At 42.3% G+C, this 25621-nt stretch overlaps 1 protein-coding gene across 5 annotated transcripts in view; it reads left to right on the plus strand.

Moving 5' to 3' along the window:
- The window catches only part of PTPRB (protein tyrosine phosphatase receptor type B), a 66440-nt gene that overhangs the window by 32387 nt on the left and 8432 nt on the right, over window positions 1–25621 (plus strand). For all 5 annotated transcript variants that reach the window (XR_012658556.1, XM_075080811.1, XM_075080810.1 and 2 more), the window contains 22 exons: window positions 1309–1575; window positions 2889–3152; window positions 4133–4396; window positions 5345–5608; window positions 6351–6614; window positions 7505–7774; window positions 8410–8673; window positions 9505–9768; window positions 10148–10429; window positions 11630–11908; window positions 13917–14066; window positions 15323–15566; window positions 16716–16822; window positions 17332–17431; window positions 20525–20608; window positions 20726–20743; window positions 20849–20930; window positions 21379–21469; window positions 22687–22763; window positions 23578–23712; window positions 24815–24937; window positions 25159–25322. Coding sequence is in view for 4 of the 5 variants with exons in the window: in XM_075080811.1 (XP_074936912.1) it covers window positions 1309–1575; window positions 2889–3152; window positions 4133–4396; window positions 5345–5608; window positions 6351–6614; window positions 7505–7774; window positions 8410–8673; window positions 9505–9768; window positions 10148–10429; window positions 11630–11908; window positions 13917–14066; window positions 15323–15566; window positions 16716–16822; window positions 17332–17431; window positions 20525–20608; window positions 20726–20743; window positions 20849–20930; window positions 21379–21469; window positions 22687–22763; window positions 23578–23712; window positions 24815–24937; window positions 25159–25322 (4057 nt within the window). In the remaining variant the exon portion in view is untranslated. The remainder of the gene's footprint in view (window positions 1–1308; window positions 1576–2888; window positions 3153–4132; window positions 4397–5344; window positions 5609–6350; window positions 6615–7504; window positions 7775–8409; window positions 8674–9504; window positions 9769–10147; window positions 10430–11629; window positions 11909–13916; window positions 14067–15322; window positions 15567–16715; window positions 16823–17331; window positions 17432–20524; window positions 20609–20725; window positions 20744–20848; window positions 20931–21378; window positions 21470–22686; window positions 22764–23577; window positions 23713–24814; window positions 24938–25158; window positions 25323–25621) is intronic.

Raw genomic sequence — 25621 nt, forward strand, 5'->3', positions numbered from 1 at the left:
AAGGTTACAGTATCCCACTTCACTATTATGAATCAATGCTTGAAAACACATCAGGCAGGGATAGTGTGTTAGCATTACATTCAAAGTGATAAAGAACAAATATCAATGAATTTGAACGTAGGTCTTAATAAGCATTCTAGGCCTCTGAATCTCCTTTTCAGTAGGACAACCTACTAGGCTTGCAAAACATTGCTGTAAATATGACAGAAATAGGTCTTACATGCTTCCCAGATTGATCAGATTCCAGTGAAGCCTGAGGTGTCGCTGAAGGTGCCTTTAGCATAGAAATCCAGCACTTCTGTCTCTTGTTGGACCTTGCTATGTTATGACAGTATTATAATACTGGTGGGATTTTTGATTCAGTTTTATATGAACATTATGGTTTTTTAACTATGTGCCTAATTTTCTAGCTTTTGTTAATGATTGCTTATCCATTGTATGGGTGCAGAAATGTTTATATAAAACAAGAGGTGAAGCTTTCAATCACATTTTGTAAAGTTAGAGTGTTCTTTATTTCAGTTGTGCTTGGTCATGTAAGCAGAAATACTTAGAAAGAAGTAACTGTACTTCCTTGCTTTGACCAAAAAGTGTCAAATTTAAAAAAAATATTTTGGGTAAAATTTGTGCTAGATATTCCATTCCTTTCAGTTCTTTCTTTTTCCTTTTTGGTCTGGCTAAGTTCACCAGCTTGTACTTAGATAAATGTCATGTTAGTTTAACAACTAATTCATCTTTTGATGCTAGAAAAGTTAATATCCTGCAGAACTTCTGACGTAAAAAGTAAAACCAAAACCATCCAGCTCAATTACCCCCAAAATTAAAGGCTCTTACACTTCTCTGAGGTATAGATGACTGCACCTGAGGTATTCATCAAACTAGTTTGCCATTTAATAAGAGTGAGAGATGGGGAATAGGAGAGGAAAGGGGGAATGAGAGACACACGCTGTGTTTGAAATAGTCATCACAAAACCAAGCAATTTCCTAAATTTGTTGCTTTTGTTTAATGGTATTCATAAAATGCCATCTCTTCCCATTCAATGATCTTGAATCATTTTGGTCTGACTGAGAAAAGCTGTGCTAAAGCCTGTAAGACCTTTCTGTCTCTTAGATAGTTTCCCATAGACCACATCCCATCAGACAGGAAGCAGTCCACAGTCAGATTATTTTTAGTCCTGTTGAGTCTGGCTGCAAATTGGAATGTTCTTTTGATGCACTTCCTCAGTGTGACTAAACTTGGGTTATTTGGAGGATTATGTTTTGTTTTATTTTATTTCTCCTCGGTAACATTATGACAATTTTTTTTTGCAGTGCCAGCCCAAGTGACCGGTCTGACCGTGGCAAGTCAGGGATCAACCAACAGCTTGTTCACCAACTGGACAAGAGCGCTGGGAGATGTAGACTCGTACCAAGTACTACTGATTCATGAGAATATTGTCATTAAAAATGAGACTGTTCCTAGTGAAACCAACAGATACCACTTCTATCCCCTGAAACCTGGAGGACTCTATTCAGTTGTTGTCACCACTGTCAGCGGGGGGATATCTTCAAGGCAAATGATCGCAGAGGGGAGGACAGGTAAAAAGGAAAATAGTCCAGCATGTCTTTTGTCAGTTCCTAAAAGCTGGATTTATTAAAAAAAATGGTCCTGTGATTAAGCCATTGGACTGAGAATTCAGAAGTACAGGAGTTTTAGCCATATAATTCCTGTGTGTGGGTCCAGACTCATGTTAACGTAGCTTTAGGGAGCTAACTGGTATGCCTATAACAGGAACTCTGTACAGCAGGATCACTCTGTAGTGAAGACAAAAATATGCCCTGAGAGCGATGTACAGCCCTGGTGCATGAATCGCTCCTTGGAAGGGACTTCCTTGTTCTGTTGACTAGATGGCAGCATAGGGTGATTGCTCCTTACTTAGGTGTGCAAATTAGCTGCCTAAGGGTGGTTGGATGAATTTGTGTCTCAGTCTTTCATGACCCATTCTTTTTCTCCAGTGCAACATTAAAGAATGTCTGCCAGGGTTAATTACTCATTATGAGGCCCTTCTATACTGCATAGGACAGGATTTACTATTGCATCAAATTCTGTAAGTTTAATGACTCATGAAATGTAATGCCAGTCCTTTGGGTATTTAAACAGAGGGAAAAATTTACAACACAGTGCAATTTCACCCCTTATGTGAATCTGGCAAAGGCGAGGCATTCTGCAGTTTGCTTCAATGTTCTCCTTGAGAACAACTATCTTCAGCTGAAAAAAAAGAAAAAAGAAAAAAAAGAAAAACATTTGGAAAAGAATAACACAAAAAGGCGTAAAATACATAGACACATTTTGTAAAATCTTCTAATATTTTTGACTCTGACGATTGAGGGGCAGCCCCTCTACTGAGTTAAGTCAGTTCAGTGCATGAGTCCAGTAAAATGTGGCAGTTCATTACGATTAAGATCTGCCCCTGTAATAACTCTGATAATTTTGTACCTGAGTGATGGTAGTTCTGGCAATGTGGAGCCTTTGAGCTCATCTTGCTGGCTTGAAAAACAAATTGCATTCATGTTTTGACCACTAGGCGTCAGAGAACTCATTGTAAATGGAACACATTCTGCTATGGACCTCAACTTCATACAAGCCTCAGTAGTTATTGTTATTACTGGTGAGCGGCAATTTGAGAGAATATCTCATCTTCTGCGATTTTAGAAGTTCTGGGATCATGCCACCAAAGACAATTTCCTTCACTGTATTACAAAAAGCAGATGAGTGCTGCTGAGTGGGAGTCAGTACAGAGCTTCTCAGGAGTCCCAGGCAGCTTATTTTGCAGGGTGGCATTCCAGGCATTCTCACAACAATAGGAATTGGCTAGTCAAATCTATTCTGGTTTTTCCTCTTTGTTTCACAGTTCCTTCCAGCGTGACTGGAGTAACAGTAAATAACTCAGGTCGCAGTGACTACCTCAGTGTTTCTTGGCTGCCAGCTTCTGGAGATGTAGACAGTTATTTGGTAACACTCTCTCACGAAGGCCAGATTGTTCAGACTCTCACCATTTCCAAATCCTTCAGTGAATGCTCCTTCAGCAGCCTTACTCCTGGGACACTTTACAACGTGATGATAACCACAAAGAGCGGGAAGTATGAAAATTATTCCTTCAGCCAGGAACGAACAGGTAAAGACAGCCTCTGAGAGAATACAGTCACCATAACCACTTTGTGTAGACATTATCAATGATCTATCAATATCTGACCAAACTGGAATGGGTGAGTAGAGGTTGGAGGGTAAAACCATAAAATTACAGCTTTACAGACTTAGTGTTATTCTTATGCCTGTACTGCTGTTTTATGTCATACAAAATCACTTCAGCATGAATAAAAGTCATGTGTGAGCGAGCAGAAATGTATGTTTTAGCTCAAATGCATTTTTCTGCCCTTAACCCCTCTACTTGGCTCTTCAAGTATATCCTGCAGAGCATCCCCCAAAAAAGTTACTCAAACACTGAAAGAACAGGATAGGAGCTAACTACTAAAATATTAATAAGGTGTCACATAAATGAGTAACACCCATGTCAATTGTTTTTGGTCATGTAACACCCATGTCTATGGTTTTGGTCATGCAGCGTTCGAGGATTTTGTAACAGGAATAGAGAAATTTCAGAGAAGGATGGCAATAATGATGGAAAACTTCTTAAAACTTCCTCAAAGTTTGAACAGACTGATACTTTACACTTGGTAAACCAGTAGAATAAAAGAAAGATGGTAAGGGGTGTTAAAATGGCAAAGAGTATCAAGTTAGTGAAATTTTAGCCTTCTCATGATGTAAGTGAAAGTCCAAGTGACAGCCATTTAAATGAGAAGAAGCAAACTGAGGACTAGTATGAACCTGTGGAACTCACTGCTATAAGCAAAACCAACCAAGTCCCAAAAGACCAAAAATTGGAAAGGCAAACTATTGTCATATGATGTAAAGCAGCCTGGAAACTGCTGAGTTACTATTTTGGAGGGTAGGGTATTGCTTAAATCCACGTTGTGGCCTTTTTGCAACTTCCTCAGAAAAGTCTGGTAATTACAACAAATATAGTCCACTACAGCAACTCCTATTCCTTCAGGAAGTTACTGCTTTCTGAATCTTTAATTGTGTTTTTTCTTTCAGTCCCTTCAAGTGTTCAGGGACTTACTGTCAGCAATTCAGCCAGAAGTGACTACTTGAAGGTGTCCTGGTTACATGCCTCTGGATATTTTGATAATTATGAGGTGATCATCAAGAATAACAATGATTTCATCCAAACAAAAACTGTCCCAAAGGATGAAAATGAATGTGTGTTCACTAATCTGGTCCCAGGGAGGCAGTACAGTGTCACAGTCAGCACAAGGAGTGGAAAATATGAAACTAGTGAAAGGGTCTACGGCAGAACAAGTAAGTAAACACCCCAGAAACATCTTGAGGCACTCCAGGATTTTTTCTATTTACCATACGTGGTCTCAAAAATCTTGTATGATTTTAACATAGGATGTTCAGTGTGACTCTTTGAATGTGTGTCATTCCAAATATGGAAAGCAGTATTTAGTTTATGACCAATGTTTCAGCTACAGACATATAGAAAGTGAAAGAAGAGACCTGTGCTGTGAACTTGGAAAGAAATCTTGAAACATGGAAAACTGAAAAACAGTGGTACAGATTTCCACATAAGCTTAGTATTTGTGCTTAAACTATGCCAGAATGTACAAGACATTATTTTCTGGTCATGGAAATGTACACGGAAGAAGATAGGCTAGACCTCACTCTACTCAAATTACCCCCAGAGTTGGAGAGCATGGGGCAAGAGTGGTGAAGTGGCTAGTTGTGAGATGACAGGGATCTGGGTGCAATCTGCCTGTCTTCACCTAGCACTACATGTAAACTAATGAGCCACCCTAAGAAACCAAGTTTATTAACACACATGTAGCACTGGGCAAGAATAACTGACCTGCATTTGGCAGGAGTTGGGAACTGCGTGTTGTGGTGCTGCATCACATAGATGACTTACCTTGGATCTCCACTAGCTCATGCCTCTCTGCACCACAATTGTTGTACATGCAGATCCTACTCAATTTTTGTTGGCTATGCAAACTCCCTTCAGGCTCCATTATTATTCATTTATCATTTTTATGCTGATAGATTGTGGACTCCCTGTTCTGAAATGGGACCTTCTGGTGTTAGATATGGTGCAAACTGCAAACAGCAACCCTTGCAAATAGGTGCAATCTACTGCTTTTCCTAGGGAACTGAATGAAAAGTTTTAGCTGAGGAGCATGGCCTGTTATCTCTTTGCTGTGGTCTGAATAAGTACTGAGAAGTTTCATGTCTTTCTTCTCACCTCTTCAGTGCCAGAGTCAGTGAAGGATCTGACTCTTAGTAACAGAAGTACAGAAGATCTGCAGGTAACTTGGTCAAAGGCTGAGGGGGATGTTGATAAATATGAGGTTCAGCTCCTCTTCAATGACATGAAGATCTTCCCACCCATTTTCCTCGGGAACACCATTGAGGAGTATTGGTTCACAGCTCTGACTCCAGGACGTCTATACAAAATTCTTGTCTTGACAATCAGTGGAGATGCACAACGTGCTACTTTCATAGAAGGCCTGACAAGTAAGAAATAGTGTGGTATTTAAAATGTGTTGAGGCTTCTCTAGAGGAAAGAATGAAGTACAGAAAATCAAGGGAGAGCCATGATCTTATTTGAGCTCCTGTAACACTGGCACAAAGATAGCAGATCTCATTGAAAATCACAGTAGTACTTCAGCCGCCTTGATCTGTGCTTGATAAACAAATGTCACAGGCACCAATATTTGATTATTGGCAGATAATTTGATTTGTTGCATAGAAATGGTATAAAATGGTATAGAGTGTCAGTGTTTGGGTGTCTGTTATTCCCATGCGTGCCAGTTGTTTGCTTAGTGTCTCTAGCTAAATCATTTAAGCTATTTTATGCCTGTTTACCCACCTGAAATGAATGGGTGAGATTATAACTGCAAAATGCCTAAGTAAGTGTACATAAAGAGCTTTGATTTTCTGAGATGTTTCTAAAGGTTCATTTGGAGAAGAGGGAGGTTACCCAGATAAAAGAACATACAAACTTTTTTCTGTTTAACTTACATTTTCTTTACTTTTCTTCCTGTAAACACATAGAATTGCTTTTCTAAAATGCAAAATCCTACACAAATGCCTTCTGCTTTACTTGTGTTTACCCAGGAGTGAAATTACTTGTACCTGTAAATGCTCTTTGTCCTTTGAATCATTTGCTGTGGCCATAAAAAAGTAGGAATTAAAAAGTCTGAATCAAACAGGAAATTTGTGAGCAGGTGCCTTTGTGTTTCTTTTTTTTTTCCAGTTCCAAGTGCAGTCAGAAACATTCATGTGTCACCTAATGGCATGACAAACAGCCTGAAAGTGAGCTGGGCTCCTGGAGGTGGAGATGTTGATTCCTACAGAGTGACTATATTTCAGCAAAACCATCAGCTTGAGTCCCAGAGTGTCTCCAAACATATGTCTGAGCACACATTTCACAAGTTGGAAGCTGGGGAGCAGTACCGCGTGGTGGTGCAATCTAACAGTGGGACCTTGCACAACAGCTTAGCAGCTTTTGGGAGAACAAGTATGTTTCTTTTAAGACAAGGAGCAAGTTGCATTATGTTTTCCCAGAAACTGACCCTTATTTAATAACGTTTATGAGCATAACATTGGGTATGGGGAGCCCCAGAGTCATGAGAAGTTTTTATCTCAAAGAGTGTGAGTCCTGACTCCTGCGAACACTTAGGCATGGCTCTGTTAATACCAGTGAGATCTGTCATATGAGTAGCTTTACCTGGGTAAATGTGTGTGGGATTCAGCTCCCCAGCCCAAAGTGTGCCTTTATAGGATGAAGGCAGTTCCATCCCTCCCCAGTCCTGTGCCTGTACCCATCCAACACATACATCTGCAGGGCTGCATGGAGACAAATAACGTGTTCTAGCAGAGCCCATTGCATGGTCAAGGCTTGTTAGACAACGTATTGCCCCAATATCCTGTGTGTCAGGACACACAAACAGTGGAACACCTTGGTTTTATTCCATCCTCTAGCACCTGCATGTGCTTGCTGTGGCCTTGACTTTTGTGCAACAGGTGCTGGCTAATGTTTTCTATTTTGTGCCACTGGTATGCACCAATTTACCACTTCTTTATTTTTCAGTTCTTTTTCACATGCCTTTCTTAACTGTTTCGGTCAGTTCATCTCACTCTACTTCTCCCCCTTTTCATGATAATTTGTGTACATCTCCTGCTTCTCCATGTCCAGTTCAGTTGTCCATGTTGCTCTGTAGCTTCATCTGATTGTGTTTATGTCTAGGAATTATTTGCTTGTGCAAACACATGCACAGATATCCCTTTTCCCACAAGTGAACATGCAACTGTATAAAGATATTCTCTATTAATTACTCTATTCACAGTTGTGTATTGAATAGTTTGTATTTCACCTGGTAATGTCCTGCCTTTAATTGTTGCTTCCAGTTCCAGCCTCTGTCCAGGAATTATTAGCTGATCATGGCTACAGCAGTCATTCTTTGTTGGTAACCTGGCAAAAAGCTCCTGGTGTAGCTGAAAGATATGACATTCTGCTCTTGAATGAGCAAGGAATCCTCCTGAGCAACAAATCAGAGCCAGCTACTGCCAAACAGCACAAATTTGAAGATTTATTACCTGGCAAGAAGTATAAAATACAAGTTTTGACAGTCAGTGGTGGGCTCTTCAGTAAACGAGCAGAAACTGTTGGTCGAACAGGTAATTAGAACGTGTCTGTTTATTAATAGCTCCCTCAGTCAGATATTATTAAATACATGAATCATGTGTATATCCCAATTCTGGAAAGATTCCAGTAGGAACAGACTCCAGATATTTATGCATCATTTTTCCTGATGTGTGCTTGGTATGTGAATCTCAAATTTGTTAGCATAACAATGTGGCCATAGTTCATAGTAAGGATATTGAACCAAAGTCCTGAACGCTTCCCCCAGTCTATCTGTTATGGAACCACCTGAATGCTTTATTGTCATCAAGTTTTTAATTCACAGTCTCAAGGCTCTTAGCAAAGGATTTGATGTTAATACACACCTCTAAACTTAAAGCCAAGTCTTGCAGTCTTTACTCAGTTAAAGCTTCTTGTAGAAAGTAAAAGACAGTTCTGTGTGAGCACAGGCTGGAGAACCAGGCCGACTGGGAAATACAAACGTTATATTGGAGAGACTCAGCGGCACCTCATAAATGCCTTCCGTTGCTTCTGAAAGTTGATGTTGACATTACTTAGCTACTTGTGGCTTAATTGAAATGTATTCCAGCCATGAGCTGTTACTTTATTAAAGGTTCAGCTCACTGGCTAGACACTTTGATATTTACTCTTGCTTTTATCCTTCTTTCAGTTCCAGCAGCCGTCACAAATCTGAAGGTCACAGAGACCACCACTGACCGACTGTCCTTCAACTGGACCACCTCACAAGGGGAGCTTGATTCATATGACATCTTCCTATACAACCCAGACAAGTCCCTTCATGACAGGATTTCAGGAGAGCAGCACCTCCAGGAATGTTCATTCCAGAACCTGCGGCAAGGCAGGATGTATCGAATGGTGATTGTTACCCACAGCGGAGACCTTACTAATGAGTCGTCTGTCTTTGGAAGAACAGGCAAGAACATCTAAGAAAATCATCCGTCTCCCGTGTGGTGCTAGTGAGGGACACTAGTGAGCTGGTCTGAGCCTGATGTTCATGCTAGATCAGAGCAACTATTAGAAGTATTGAAATTGGCTCTTATACATGAAAAGCATTAGATAAAGAAGAAGGCAAATGCTGAATGATGTGGTTACAAGAGGAAGATTGAAGCAATAGTTCCCAAGTACTCATGTCAGGAGAAGGACATCCCAATGTATGCTGCATAAGACTTAAAGGAAAACAGCTGTCTCCCTTCCTAGAAGCAATATTGGTCTATAAGTGGAAAAGACAAAAGGCAAAGCAAGTAGGATTAATGGGGTAGACAATCTACCAGTGAAGTAAAACTTGTTTCCCATGCGGAGCTCTGGCTGCACCTCCATGTTTCTTTAGCCACATGTGGGAAGCAGGGTTTCCTAAGCAGCTCTAGCAGCCCTGACACTCTGTGAAACCTTTATCCTCTGAGGCATCATATAGTAACCGCTGTGTACCACTGCCTCTGCGCTTTCTTCAGCTACCTCAGAATTGGATGTTTCTAGACACTGGCTTGGAAAAAGCTGCTTAATGTTTGCAAAACTATCCATTATAAACATTTCAGCATCTTTTGGGGACAGTGGCAGTTCAAAATAAGAAAGAAAACTATTGAGGTATACTTCCTAATGCATCCTGGCTTTTTGGCCAGCTGTGATGGCTGTCTAGTTTATTACATTACTGACATTACAGCATAAGTGTAAGGTCTGCTTGACCTTGCTGCTTCTCTTCACCCTAGGGATGTTCTACATAAAGTAATATTCATCGCCTTTTTTTCAGTACCAGCCCCGGTTGTTGGTCTCAAGGCATCCAACCGAAACACGACAGACAGTCTGTGGTTCACCTGGGGTCCAGCAGCAGGAGATGTTGACTTCTATGAGCTGAATCTTTACAACCCAAATGGGACACAGAAAGAAACATGGCACAAGAAAGACCTGAAAGAATGGCATTTCCAGGGGCTCATTCCTGGCAGAAAGTACATTCTGGTTGTGGTGACTCACAGTGGTGACCTGACCAACACAGCAAACGCTGAAGGAAGAACAGGTAAAAGACACAAAAGCTTTGGGATTTTTGTTTAGTCCCGTCTGACAGAATTCATATTAGTTCACAGCTATGCATCAGACTTATTCTGAAGGAGACACTGAAGGTGTAAAGTTAAAGGATATCCTTAAGGGTGTTAAACCAATGGAGTGTGATTTTGTTCAGCACTGTTTTTCTTTCAGAGGCTCAGGAATATGTAATGCCTGTGAAAGTCACCACCATCAGCACTGATGCAGTAACTGGCTGTGTACATGGGATAATACAAACCACTTTGTGATGCATGAATAAAATAGTGCATGTTTGATATTATTTGTCATGTGTAAAAATTTGTTAAGAATCTCTTTTTTTCCTTTTTTTTTTTTTCCCCCCATTTTCTGTGTAGCACCCAGCCCTCCTAACACTGTGTCCTTTACTGATGTTACAAATAATTCTTCATCAATCACTTGGCTGGGTCCTCCAGACTGGACAGACTATGATGATTTTGAGTTACAGTGGCTTCCAAAAGATCCCCTCACAGTATTCAATCCCTACAGCAGCAGCAAATCAAAAGTACGCATCATCTATGGCTTGCGACCAGGAAGACTCTATAAGTTTAGTGTCAGAACGGTCAGTGGCGACAACTGGAAGACATACAGTCAATCACAGTCTGCAAGTGTGAGAACAAGTAAGTAACAATTTCCACTGCACCCTAACACTCAGCTGGAGAAGATGCAAAACTTAAATCTTACCTATTCCTTTCACAGTCAGTAATTTCCATTAATAAATTCATGAATGAATGGTGATGAATTCAGCTAGACTCTTAAGTCCTTGCTGTGTACAAGGTCAACTGTTTAAAGATTGAAAATAGACATACATTTGCAATCTTCACATCTGCAGTGGGGCTGTTTGGTTGCAGAGCCTGAATCAATCAGTTTCAGGGGTAAAATAAGGCTGAATATCCAAACTTCTCTGACATTAGGGACAGTAGGATATTGAACTAATCAAAATGTTTCTGAATGATCAGACAGGAAGGATGAATGAAACCCTGCTGTACTAGATTTGAAGCTGGAATCAGAGTGTTTCACTGCGCTGCGTTTCTGTCGATTTCTGTGGATCCACATCACCTCTAGCTGTCTCTAGCAACCTCAGCAGCAGGCTGATTTGAAAAAGTGACCTGGAATTGTAAAAATAACTGAGCCTCGGCAAACCTTCCTGTCACTTGGGGTGGGATTCAGCTCCAAACTGGCATTTATGTTTAGTAAACTGACTACCTCTTTAGACTTCAATCAGCACATTAATTAAAATGAGAGCATAGCTATGTCTTTCACCTGTATTTAATCACTTGAATGTAGGTGTTTGGGATCTGAAAGTGCAATCCCATCCTTGTTACATGTCGCGTGTTATTAATGGTGCTCCAATATTACATGGATAAAGCACACTTCTGTGGTATGCTTTAGTAATATGGACACACCACATGCTACCCAGGAAACCAGACCAGTCATGAGATGACAGTGCTAGTATTGACTGATACCGTTCACCACAGGTAACCTCAAGTAAGTTGTAGCACAAATGCATTGCTTTCCAGTGTTGCTGTTCTTGTTAAGACTTCAGCAAGTAGTTTTGTTTGCTTGGTTTCACAATTACTGAAGCTTCACAGACCTGATGAAGCTGATGCCATTAGGTCCAATTTCAGATGGCTAAAATGAGTAAGACTGCATTGCCTAATAACCAGGAAGCACACATTTGCAGGAGAAGTGGGAATTCTGGCTTCCAGCCTCCTGCTCTGATCAAATGGTTTATGCAGAATCTCAGGGCGATGGGTGAGCAGAGTGCATGATACCTGTCCCTTTTCCCACTAAGCTTCAACTTCTCAACATTCCTCTAGAACCAGACAAGATACAAAATCTTCATTGTCGGCCCCAGACCTCTACTGCCATTGCGTGTTCCTGGACACCTCCTGATTCTGACTTTGACGGGTATAGCATCGAATGCAAAAAACTGGACACCCATGACGTGGAATTTTCTAAAAGGATAGAAAAAGACAAATCTCTGCTTAATATCATGACCCTCGTTCCCCACAAGCGATACCTGGTGTCCATCAAGGTGCATTCTGCAGACATGACAAGTGAAGTAGTTGAAGACAGCACCATCACAATGATCGACCGTAAGTGGAATGCCGTGAAGGGAGGCAGTGAGCAGCAATAAGTAATTGCTTGTGTTGGTTAGACAGCAAAAGGAGTTCTGAACTCCACAATTGTCAATCTGTGGCACTCATAATCTGGTGGCCAAAATAGGGTGAACCTGTCCTTTGGTCCCTGTTGTGACCGACAATGCAGGATTTTAACTATATTGTCTCTCATTACATTGCCAGACCTGCTTATTTGGCTCATTCATGAAATATAGCTTGAGAAACATGAAAGATTACCCTGTCGCTCTGATTTCAGCACCAAAGATGTCCTTGTCATCCCACACCTCTAGTTGTCCTCATGGTTGCTGCTTGGCTTCCTGTGCCTGGCTGTTTCCCCTCACAGACAGTAGCCATCCTCAGCAAAAAGAATCTACAGTGAGGACATTGGGTTGTGGCACTGGGTCCTCTTTGGGCTTTCTGTATGCTCTTCTGAAATGCTATCTGACCAAATCACCTGTAGGTGTTAGACCTGAGGGAAGATCACAGATTTCCAAAGCATGTGCTTTGAAACAGCTTCTGCAGTTTCTCCACCCTTAGGCTGCTGAGTGGAGGGTAGTGACAGCATCTGCTGGTGCCGCTGCACTGCCAGGCATCACCGTGGTCAACAGCCTGCCATTGCGGGCCCTAGAGCTGCTCATTTTTGCAGTACCTCTGGATTCAGTGGTACAGCACAACGCAGGGGCCTGTACTGCTCCAGGGCTAAACTTCACAAAAATGACAGGACAGCCAGGAGGCCTATTCAGGGATGCCTCCATAGCTGCTTATTAGAAGCCACATTTGTGTGAAATGCTAGATCATAAAAATTACATTTGGTTTGGGAGCTAGTGAGCTCAGCTGCAGAGTTCAGTCAACAACCCACCTTCTCCTTTCCCCCATCAATTGCCTTTTAATTACAACCACAAAGGATGCTACAAATTCAGATGTAGTAAGAACTAACTGCACATGTCACAAGAAGTGAGACTGAGTCCTATTTGAAAGTTAGCTGTTTCATGTTTGTTCTTATTTGGTTTGAACACTGCTGCCCTGCCAGGCTGTGGTTAACGCTGGAGGCCCTACCTCAAGGGAACACAAAAAATTGCAGCTTGGTTTTGTAGATCTAAGAGGTTTAGCTAAACAACATATAACTGTGTGAATTATTGGTTCTTTTGCAATCTAAAACCTTTTGAAGTTTAGCCACCTGCTTACATATTCTATATGTTTCCCATACATGCACTATAGTTTCAGTAATACAGATTTTTAAAAGATTCAGCAAGTAGATCCTTAAAACACCCACTTCTGCTGCACTGGTTCTCTGAAGGTTTTTCCCTATTGTATTTATATTTAAAAATATTACTACTATCTAATAACTCTATATAATCCCTATTGTCTTTATATTTAAAAATATTAATATGTTTTCATATTTTTCCCTATATACTTCACCTTCCAGTTTAGTTCTTCTGTGTCACTGTTTGAGGTATAGCCTTCTATCATATGAAGAATATTTCCTATGGAAATTATGCAGTCAGTCTGGAAGATGGTACCCTATAGTTGAATGCTTTGTCTGGCTGACTCAGGCTGTTCCTCTGGAAAAGGAAGCAGAAATTTAGATGCTTAAAATAGGTAACTTCCTGTAGTGAGTGTGCTACGTGGCCTCTAAATACCAGGCTTAAACCTGTGTCATTTTTAGCAGCTAAAGTTTCTGATTTTGTAGATTTAGCAAGACTTTAATGCATTTCCATGTGAGCTTCTGCAGGAATTCCTACTGAGGGGCTGACACTGTTATTATGGTTAACTCACTGCTGGCTTGTTTCATCCTTTGGCAGTTTCCCTGTGGGACGTGAAGACACGTTCCTGATCACAAAGAGAGTAGAATCAGAGAGTTGTGTCAGTCAGCTGAGCTTTATTAAGAATTGCATTTCCCTTACGAGGTCTAGCTCACAGCAAATACATAGATAATGCTTTTCTCTTTTTTTTTCTTTTTTAAATTTTTTTTTTAATTACTCAGGTCCCCCTCAGCCACCTCCAGACATACGAGTGAACAAAAAAGAGGTGCTGATTACCAAATCATCCATCAACTTTACTTTTAACTGCAGCTGGTTTAGCGATACTAATGGAGCTGTGAAGTACTTTACTGTGGTTGTGAGAGAGGCTGATGGTAAGTGTCATGAATTAATGCTATTCTGTCTATAGCCTGTAGGAGTTACATCGGGAGGTACACCCCCATCACAACACAGCGAAGGAGCTTCTCCTCATCTGATGGCTGAGTTTCACAGAGGTTTTGGATCTATACCTGCTCCCTAGCCTGGGGACTTAGGAACTCAGTCTTTTCCTCAGAGGGTCAGTAGCAACTGCAGAGCCAGAAGCAGTGGTTAGCTTCTGTAGTCTAGGTTATGGTCTGATGTACAGTCAGGAAATTTCCACAGCAGGAGATTTATGTTGGATGCCACTGGCAGTGGACACAGAAGAAACTGCCTTGCTGGGCACAGGTCTCAAAAGGTACTTTAAATGTTAGGTGGGAACACTAAGGCAACTCCTTTGGGGAACGTCAGTAAGCTGTGCTGAGAAGGCAAAGGGGTGGTGTTTGCTTACTGAAGAAAACGACTTTGCATGCAACACTGTGAAACAGAATGGAAATTGCCCCTGCAGCATGCATGTATACTTCCCTTTCTGCATTTGACCTGTATGTGACAAAACAGATGGATGTCTCAACAATTAATACCTTGTTTTTACAAGTGGCTTCATTTACTGGCACGCCAGGACATATTTTGTGACCCCTGAGAAAGTTTGTTAATGTCTCTGTCCATCAGCCCTTAGGAAAAAAAAGCATAGATAATATATCCACTGTCTATGCTGTCATGCCTGTTTGAGAAAGGGACTACTCATCGCCGTGGTTTTGCCTACCTGAGTCTTTTACACATTATCCCGAGTTTCCATTCAGGAGACTCCCGTCATTTCCTGTTGCAGCTTTTCTCTCTATACAGGAGACTTGTCTGGATTCTTCATCTTCTTCTACATAAGACTTGTGTGGATTTTTTTTTTACTTGCTTTTTGAAACAGCTGGTGATCCAGGATTCTAGATCACAGAGATTCCAACCAACAACACAGAAAAAATGTCATAACATTGAATTCGACCCATGCATGCTTATTGCAGCATTGTGTCTGGAAAAGTTGCACTAAGGTCTTGTGAGAAAATCTGTCTGAAGTTCCCCAGAAAAATAATAGCAAGATTGGTACTAGAAACAAGGTACCCCAACCACTGGAGCTTTGTATTCACAAGGTGGCCTGTGCAGCCTCCAAGGACTGCTAGAAAGTTGGATAAGAATATGTCTGTCAATAGCTTGAGCCTATAAACTGCATCACATTAATGGCTGTAGTACATAAACCTTCTGCATTTCTCTGCACTTGATGTAGGCAGTGAAGGACCAAAGCCTGACGAGCAGCACCCATTACCTTCCTACCTGGAGTACAAACACAACGACTCTATACGCATCTACCAGACAAATTATTTTGCCAGTAGATGTGCTGAAAGCCCTGACAGCGACTATAAACGCTTTGACATTAAGCTTGGAGGAGAAATGGAAAACCTCGGAGGAAGGTGTGATCCAGAACAGCAAAAATTCTGCGATGGGCCTCTAAAGCCTCGGACTGCTTACAGGTTAGGTTTATACTGGTAGTTGCACTCTCACGTTATTAGGCATGGTGCTGTCTGGATGCCTGATACACTTGAGCTTCTGTAGATTAATAACTGAGTTGTACATTGTTTTTCGTGTTTCACTGTGAATTTATAAAAGCTTTATCCATGCCCCCATTCCGTAAGTATGAACCAGTCCTTCACTAGCATGGGAATGATACAATTAATTATGCACAAAACTCAGTGCAGTGAATAGGCTTATTTATTTCCCCCAGGTTGATGGGAAGCATGCCTATAGCTGCTAAACCTTTCTCTGGAAAGACTTAAGACTGTCAGCTAAGTCAGAAGAATACTTAGCAGGAGAAGGCAAGGATGCTTCACTTGGTCAGTTTGGCACCACTACCTGACACCAGTTCTTTGGAACAAGCTGAAAAAACCTAGAGGTTATTCTAAGCTGTGGCACCATCCCTGGGCTCCAGAGCTAGGCCTAGGTTAGCTGTAGGGTGTGGAAGAGGGTGACTGCCAAGACCAGGCTCAGCAGATACACAGGCTCTGAGACCAAACTTGAGATCCAGTGCAGCACAGTCACGCCCCTCCTGCAGGCAAACATTGTCCCAAGAGATCTGTAAGTTGCTCACTGGACAGCCACATGGACAGAAGGCATATGCCAGGCAGTGCACGTCATGCCTTTCAGCTTCTTCATCATGATCAAGACAGTGCTACCCTACCACAGTCCGCTCTCATTAGGGCACATTTCCCAAAAATCCAGTCTGGGAAATACCCACATTACAAGGAGAACCAAGAGGCCTGAACATTTCTCCATTAGCACAGACCTGTTCAGCCATGTGGAAGGAAAATATGTCCCTGCTGAGAAGGATCTCTGAGTCCTCTCCCACTGCAGCCTCTGCTAGTCCTGCCTTTGGGCATAGTCAGGCTGTGTGTGCCAGCAGCCAGAGCCCCACCTGTTACCTCTGCTAGGGTACCTCAGAGCCCTCCATCTGTACGAGCTGGGCTCTCCCAGCTATAGTATTTAACTCAGGCACCTGCTTTAAGAACTGCCTGCACTCAGTGGAAAGGTTTTAGTTATCTCTAAGGGGCAAATGAGTTCTTACTTTTCTGTTGTTGGTTCTGAATATCTGATGAGCTGTAACTATAACAGTACTGGTTTTTTAGGATCAGCATACGGGCTTTTACCCAGCTCTTCAGTGAAGACCCGAAGGAACTCCCTAAACCGCTCTTTGCAGACACCTTCTTCTCTTTACCAATCACTACAGAGGCAGGTTAGTTTTTCAGGCTTGCTTTTCAATGACTGTAGCACATGGTTGTATATCGTGCCTCAGAACACTCTGGTATCTAGAACTGGTTGCAAGGAGTAGAACAAAAACAGATTGTTGTGCATGTCCTGAAGTCTGCTTTGAAATGACGTTGGAGCCATGGCTTACCCAGACTTAGTTTGAAAATTCAGAGGGCTGTTAGATGGAGCTGCTGATAGTAAAGGTTGAATGCTCAGTGAAGCCATCACCAAGAAGTCTTCAAAGTGCAAGAGAACAAACTCCCATATAATGGGGCTTTCTTTTACTGTGGTTGTGAGTGAAAGATTTTGTGTTATGTTTGGAAAAAATACAGACAGAAAATCAAGGCCAGGCTTTAGCTGTGTTTAAATGCATTACATTTCCTTGTGTTTAACCATTTTCTTTACCTGCTAATAACATACCCCCTGAAAGTTATTGATTCTTTGATTCTTCATATCTTTTCCTCAAGGTATATAAACACACTGTTTTGTTTCTAGAGCCTCTGTTTGGAGTTATTGAAGGTGTAAGTGCTGGCTTGTTTCTGATTGTGATGTTAGTGGCTGTTACTGCTTTATTTGTCTGCAGACGAAAAGTTAGGTAAGTTGAGTCCCTTTATCTGTCTCTGTTATTGAATTCAGGTCAAATTATATTCATTTAAGCAATAAAATATTTAAAGTGTAACCGTAAAATTGGAAGAATGCACTGAACTATTCAACAGATAAAATCTAAGTCCCCCAACATCTGTACACACTAAGTATAGAACTAACGATTTACATATTAAGAGACCTATATATTCTTGATTCAAATACCTACTGATGTTAGTCAGAATTATCTCATAGAGGATCCTTGTGACTTCTAATTTTCAGCAGGAGTCTGAATATTTCTGAAAAACTGGTTTATCATTCAAAACAATGTCTTTTGTGAAAAATGAAATGTTTCAAATTTAATCTGCATTGTAAATGGGAAGCTCTTGAATCTCTTCATTTAGACTTTATCATTTCAGCTTAAGGTATGACATTACGTCAGTGTCCAAAAGATCAGTTCAAACTTTACTGCTCAATTTTTTGTCGATTGTAGTTATATATTTTACGTTATAGATGACTCTTAAATAGTGATTTTTAAATATGTTTTAAAAAGTTAAACACTCTGTCTGAACTTTGAGAAAAGTTTTATCCATTTAAACCATTTTGCATGACTGAAAGAGGTATGACATGATTGATATGAAATTTCTTGCAGTTTCTGAAATTAAAAACTTCAACATTTCCATTAACTGGGAAACTCTGAAAATCTGAAATTCAGTTCTTTTACTGATACAAGATTAGATCTATTTTGTTCTGAATTTGCTTTTCAGATGCCAGAATTTCACACTGAAAAAAAACCTGTTTTCTGACTAGTTGTAGCTTTTAGCCAGAAGGGGTTTACCCTTTAGCAATGCTATTCTTAGTCTGTATGAACAAATTCAGTGTATTCCTCTGTAAGCCATAAAAAAAAAAAGCGGCATAAATCATTGACAGTAGTAAATAAAGTCTGCTTTTGCGTGCATAGACTTGTGCACTCCTAACCATCTCAGTGCATAGTGACATTAGAGCATGAATAGAGTGCAGATGGATGTATTTTCCACCTTGTGCATCTCATTGCATTTTTTCAGTGTAGATAAACTTCAGATAGAGAGTGGTTTCTTGTTGTGAGTTATATAGCCAGCAAGACTGCAAGTACCTGTATGGTTTTCCCTTATCATACATAAAGAAAAAGTGTTCTCGAAGGGGGGTGTGTTGAAAGAGGAGATGGCAGTGAAAGTATGAAAGGCAACACTAACCGTACCAAAATAAAATTCAAGAAAACTGTGCCATAGCTAAGAGCAATGTCACACTGAATCATAGAATCATTATGGTTGGAAAAGACCTCTAGGATCACCAACTCCAACCATCAACCCTGTACCACCATGCCTCCTAAACCATGCCCTGAAGTGCCACGTCTACATGTTTTTTGAACACCTCCAGGGATGGTGACTCCACCACCTCTCTCGGCAGCCTGTTCCGATGCCTGACCACTCTTGCAGTGAAGAAATTTTTCCTAATATCCAATCTAAACTTCCCCTGATGCAAATTGAGGCCATTTCCTCTTATCCTATCACTAGTGACTTGGGAGAAGAGACCAACACCCACCTCACTACAACCTCCTTTCAGGTAGCTGTAGAGAGCAATAAGGTCTCTCCTCAGCCTCCTTTTCTCCAGACTAAACAAGCCCAGCTCCCTCAGCCGCTCCTTGTAAGACTTGTTCTCCACACCCTTCACCAGCTTCGTTGCCCTTCTCTGGACACAGTCCAGCACTTCAACGTGCTTCTTGCACTGAGGGGCCCAAAACTGAACACAATATTCGAGGTGCGGCCTCACCAGTGCCGAGTACAGGGGCACAGTCACTTCCCTACTCCTGCTGGCCACACTGTTCTTCATACAAGCCAGGATGCTGTTGGCCTTCTTGGCCACCTGGGCGCTCTAATGGCTCATGTTCAGCCGGCTCCCCCAGGTCCTTCTCTGCCAGGCAGGTTTCCAGCCACTCTTCCCCAGACCTGTAGCATTGCATGGGGTTGTTGTGACCCCATGTGCAGGACCTGGCAGTTGGCCTTATAAACCTCATATAACTGGCCTCGCCCCATCGATCCAGCCTGTCCAGATCCCTCTGCAGAGCCTTCCTACCCTCAAGCAGATCGACACTCCCACCCAGCTTGGCATCATGTGCAAACTTACTGAGGGTGTACTCAATCCCCTCATCCTGCTCATTGATAAATGTATTAAACAAGACTGGCACCAAAACTGAGCCCTGGGGAACCCTGCTAATCACTGGCTGCCAGCTGGGTTTAGCTCCATTCACCACAGCTCTCTGGGCTCAGCCATCCAGGCAGTTTTTTACCCAGCAAAGAGTACACCTGTCTAAGCCATGAGCCACCAGCTTCTCTGTGGGAGACAGTGTCAAAGGCTTTACTAAAGTCCAGGTAGATAACATCCACAGCCTTTCCCTCATCCTCTATGTGGGTCACCCATGTTCTAGAAGGAGATCCGGTTGGTCAGGCAGCACCTGCCTTTCATGAAGCCATGCTGGCTGGGCCTGATCCCCTGGTTGTCCTGCATTTGCCTGATGAGCTCACTCAAGATGTATCACTCCATAATCTTCCCTGGTACTGAGGTCAGGCTGACAGGCCTGTAGTTCCCCAGATCCTCCTTCCAGCCCTTCTTGTAGATCGGTGTCTCACTGGCAAGCCTCCAGTCGTGTGGGACCTCCCGTGTTAACCAGGACTGCTGATAAATGATGGAGAGTGGCTTGGCAAGCTCCTCCACCAGCTCCCCCAGTACTCTTAGGTGGATCCCACCTGGCCCCATAGACTTGTGAGTGTCCAGGTGGTGCAGCAGGTCATAAACTGCTTCCTCCTGGATTATGGGGGGTTTATTCCACTCCCTCTCCCTGCCTTCCAGCTCAGGGGGCTGAATACCCTGGGGATAACTAGTCTCACTGTTAGACTGGGGCAAAGAAGGCATTAAGTACAACATTAAGTACACATGATCAGAGCCACAGGTCAAAACAGACTTTCTCAAATTCCTTTTTTCCAACTTAATGATATAAGTTATGTTATTGGTAGCTCTTATCAATATCAGAACATAATGGTAAAACAGAAAACCTTCCTTTTTATTCCAGCAATGGACACGAAAGACCTACAGCAAGGCTGAGCATTCGCAGAGACAGACCACTGTCAGTCCATCTGAACTTGGGGCAAAAAGGGTAAAATCAAAAGTTTTGTTTCTAAGAACACTATTTTAACATGGCATCATGGATGAACAGTCATGTCTGGTCACTCACTGATGAAGTGTTTCTTTTTCTTTTTGAAATAATTTCTAGAAACCGGAAAACTTCCAGGTAAAAAGGAAAAATTAATACCTTAAAAAGCTTCTTGATAACCAACTGGATAAATTATGACTGTGATTCATCCTGTGATTTTCTTCCTCCTGTTGAATGTTTTAGTCCGATCAAAGTCAGTCATTTTGAAGCACACTTCACCAAACTTCAAGCAGACTCCAACTACCTGCTGTCCAAGGAGTATGAGGTGGGATCCTAATCTAGGCAAAGGACTTGCTTTATGAAGGGGTGGGCATGGGTTAATGCATTAGAAAGACCTGCATTTGTTTGTCTTATTCACACAAATGCAAGTAAGCTTGGAGTCTCACCTGAACTCCACTTGTCCTAATGCAGAAAGCAGCTCTTCATTTGGCATAGCATCTTCTGGTTGGCAGCCTCTGCCTGATACCTATCTGACTGAGGTCAGGAGCATTCATTTGTGTGGAACGTCTGTGTGCCGAAGCATGGAAAGCACCTGCCAGCCATGTGCTTGCTTTAAACCACTATGATTAGCTATTTAATTTCTGTTTGTTCTTTTAAAAAACCACCCATTCTCTGTCCATGGCCTTTGAGAGCTGATAAGCACTGTGTCCCCTTGTGTTGTCATGTCCTTTAATTATTTTCACCTCACATTTTATTCCTCTTTTTTCTTGCAGGACTTGAAAGATGTGGGTCGAAACCAGACATGTGACATAGCACTTCTGCCAGAGAACAGAGGGAAAAATCGATACAATAATATATTGCCCTGTGAGTTTTAGGTTTGGTTGTGTAACATTACATCACAATAGCTATTTTTCACTTTTTTTTCAGTAAGCCTGGTGGAAAAGAGAGTTCAGCCAATCCCTTCCCTCCTTTCTGTCAGAGATGAAATACCTCTGCCAGCTGAGGTTCTGGTGCTTGGAGGCAGATGATGTATGGCCCTGAATGGTTTCACACAGACCAGTAATTTCATTTCACACTAGAGATGTAATGACTAGCATTCAGTCTGGAGAGAAAAAGCTCCAGCTGTTGTGGGCATTCAGTCACTGCTGATAATGAGGATAGTAGAAATAACAGTAGGGTTGTTTACATATAGGGTGTCATCCATTCAGTGCTTTTTGACAACCCTGCCAAATCTTTCTTCTCCAGAGGATGCAGAAAACCTGCTATACAATGTAGAGCTAGTGTGGTTCTGCATGGTAAGACACATGTGTGAGGTTAGCCCTGTTCTCCTGAGGCAAGACCTGTCATTGAGAGTTTCCCCCTTTAATCTTCCATCTGCCAGTTTTGGAGGTAACACATGCTCTGCATCGAGGAGGAACACCACATGACTCGTTGCTCCACATGCTGCCCTGCTGCTGGATGTGGTATGTGCTTGGAGCACAGCCTCACAGCATCTCCTGTGTTCTGCCTGCTGTGCCGGGCTGGGGAGCATGCCTGCAATGTACAAGAAACAATGCCTGACTGAGATCCAACATGGTGTTAGCTCACAGATCAGTGCCCCGGTGGCTTAGGCACTCTGTACTTCTCTGTAATACTGGAGATACGACTGGTCCCAGGGAAGACAGTTGGCCTGCTCACATATGTTAGGTCAGGAGCTGTGCAGACCACTGAAGCACTACCACTCCTTCAGTGGCAGCGCTGGGCACCGCTTTCCAGTACGGCACACTGCTGTCAGGATCAAAGAGGGATGCTGCTGTGGCTTTTTTGTTGCCACAACAAATCCTGTGGAACTCAGCAGAGGAATTTTTGGATATTCACTGCTTCCTTCTCACCCATTGGTCTCCTAGTCTTTGGAATACTCCACAGCATTTGTGGATGAAGGAGGCAGTACAAATATAAACAGTTATTCCTCTAAATTAGCCCTCTGTATAAAATCTTTGTAATAATGCTGACAGTCCTTTCACAAATGCATTTCTGTAAATGGGAGAGGGATTGAAAATCAAGACTTAGCCATAACCCTCTTGTAATCAATTTCTTCCTAGATGATACATCAAGAGTGAAGCTTTCCAATGTGGATGATGACCCTTGCTCAGACTATGTTAATGCGAGCTACATACCAGTAAGTGACTCAGGGATGATGTTTTACAGTCCTTCCTTCAGTGGTAATTTGTCCTTCATCTGAAACTGAATATAAAACTGGATGCTTAAGGCTCCCCTCCCCCTTCATTTATTCACTTGAGCTAGAAGCCTGAGAACTCATTTGGTTGGTGTGCTGAAAGGCTGTGTCTGACTGCCATTAAGTTAACTGTGAGTGATTTAGCCAGCACTTATGGACACTTTCTTGGATTGGTATAGTTATGTAAGATAGCAAGTCTAATTGGCCAAGGACATATTTTTAAAGGTCACTGATTTTATACAGTGTCCACAACAACTGTAGCTATCACTGCAGGTGGCATCCTCATTGTGGAGCTGTAGCTCATCTTGACAGTGTTGGCACCTTGCAGGATGGTAAAACTGAGATTACAATAATGCCCTTTGCCAGAGAGTTGTGATTGATAATAGCAGTGGCTTTAACAATCCAGATTTCAAGCCAGAACTCAGCTAATTTATTCAAAACAGTAAATAAAAAACAAAATCCCCTAGTAGTTCCAAAATTGCTTGAGACTGTGCTGAGCACAACAGAACAATGAAAAGCTTTGAATGCCACAAAAGGATTAGTATTTAGACACACTGCCGCAGTCTCTTCCTTCCCTCTGCTCCAGCCAGCCTTCTGCTTCCAGGTCCAAGGCAACAATTTAGCTCTCAAAACTATTGTCCCAGCAAGGACATTGTTGCTGCAGAGCCCTGGATGCAACCCCATGGCTTGCACAGTTGCTAGAATATCTTTCTTTTTCTGCCTTTATGGAAAGTAATGGAGTTCTCTTTACTTGCAGGGCAATAATTTCCGCAGGGAATACATAGCAACTCAGGGCCCTTTGCCTGGTACCAAAGATGAGTTCTGGAAGATGGCATGGGAACAAAATGTTCACAATATTGTCATGGTAACCCAGTGTGTTGAGAAGGGCCGGGTAAGCAGTGACTCTTCTTTATTATTAATGACTGTTTTAACATCTATTAAGAGTTTATGCCTATTATTTGCTTCACACTAATGCCAAAAGTCCCAGTCAAGGAGATATACAGTAAGAGATAAGAGGTACGATCTAAAGATTGGAACCAGATTAAGGCTGTGAAGTGAGGATGCAGTGACTGTCCCAGGATCATGCAGCATGTCAAGGCTAGAGGTAGGAACAGAGCTCAGTGCTTCTGGTCTCTAATCCAGCACTTCACTCACTAGTACTTATATAATCCCCTTAAGCATGTGGAAGGACAACCACCAGCAAAAAATGCGTGTTTATAACATCAACTCCAATCAACTACTACTTTAAATATAAGCTCTAGAGAGCAAATGTTGATCATTAAATACATGGAATTCTCTCTGACGCATAAGCTCTGATGTAGTAAGCAAAGAGACTACTCAAACGCTTGACAGTCCTACTGCACGCAAGTGTAGGTAGGTTATTTAGCTGTCTCAGCAATCCACCTCCCCAAGTATGACCACATCCTGGACCCTTCATAAGACAGGAACTAGATCTGTAAAAAGATGAAACCAACTTGAAGTAGTGATTATCTAGTGGCAGATATGGGGATATTTCAGTTTGCTACTTTTTCTTGAGGAGATGGTGAAAGCAGATTCAGGAAAGGCATGTGCAGGTCTCCTCCTGCACCTCACTGGCTCTGAGTGGGACCCCACTGTCATGTTTCAGCAAGAGGTGGGGAAGTGAGCACTGGAGGCCTAGCTGTCATCCAAGCAGAGCTCTGAGAAGAGCTGACGCAGAAAATGTTGTGGCATCCAGAAGAGGGCATCAGTGAAATGCTTCCTATTCCCCACCTCACAGACATCTATGATGAGAACTTCCAGTTCCCAGACCCATCCAAGCCCATGCCCATCTCAGGCCCTGTTTGTTGACCTGACAGGGTGGGGGTGGCATCTCCCTCTGAATTCAGCTGCTGCAGTTCTCCCTTCATCCTCAGATACAGGAGGTCTGAAGTCTGCTTCTGCCAGTGCTGGATGGAGGCATCGTTTACATCTGTTAATGACACTAAATCTGTCTCTTTTTTATGTCCCTGCAGGTGAAGTGTGATCACTACTGGCCCCTTGACCAGGATTCCTTGTACTATGGAGACCTGATCGTTGAGATGCTATCTGAATCAGTACTCCCAGAATGGACAATACGAGAGTTTAAAATCTGCAGTGTACGTTTGTGTTCATCTTGTCTTTTTTTTTTTTGTTTGTTTAATTAATTGGCTTAAAAACACCTGTAAGGCTAAATTGGGAAGGTCTCTGCTGTAGCACAATTGCATCATGCCCAGCTCTTCTCTGGTGGCAGCTGTAACATTTGCTCTGAAGGTGCACGTTATGCATGTCCCCTCCTATCTCCTCTGTTCTGATGACCCACACCTTTGTGTCCCAACAGGAAGAGCAGCTTGATTCAACGAGGCTCATTCGTCACTTCCACTACACTGTCTGGCCAGATCATGGTGTGCCAGAGACCACCCAGTCCCTGATCCAGTTTGTCAGAACTGTAAGGGATTATATCAACAGGACCCCAGACACAGGACCAACTGTCGTGCACTGCAGGTATATGCATCAGCAAAAGGTCAGCGGCACAGAGCCTTTGTACATACCTTTGGAAAAATCCCAAATATTCACCCCTGTTAGGCCATGGGCAGCCACAGAACCTGAGAGATAGCTGATGGGCTTAAACCTCCAGGTACATCAAAGCAGCATTCCCAATGTACATGCACTTGCTCACAACCTCACCCTGGAGATGCGCCAAAGCTGATTCTCAGGGAACCACTGTCTGTGGGACCACTGCAGAGCACTAAAGGTGTCAGCAGCTTCCATTGCTCATAAGCTTTTGCACTGTTAAATTGTCC

This window comes from Phalacrocorax aristotelis, chromosome 1, assembly GCF_949628215.1.
Source record: "Phalacrocorax aristotelis chromosome 1, bGulAri2.1, whole genome shotgun sequence".
Taxonomy (NCBI): domain Eukaryota; kingdom Metazoa; phylum Chordata; class Aves; order Suliformes; family Phalacrocoracidae; genus Phalacrocorax; species Phalacrocorax aristotelis.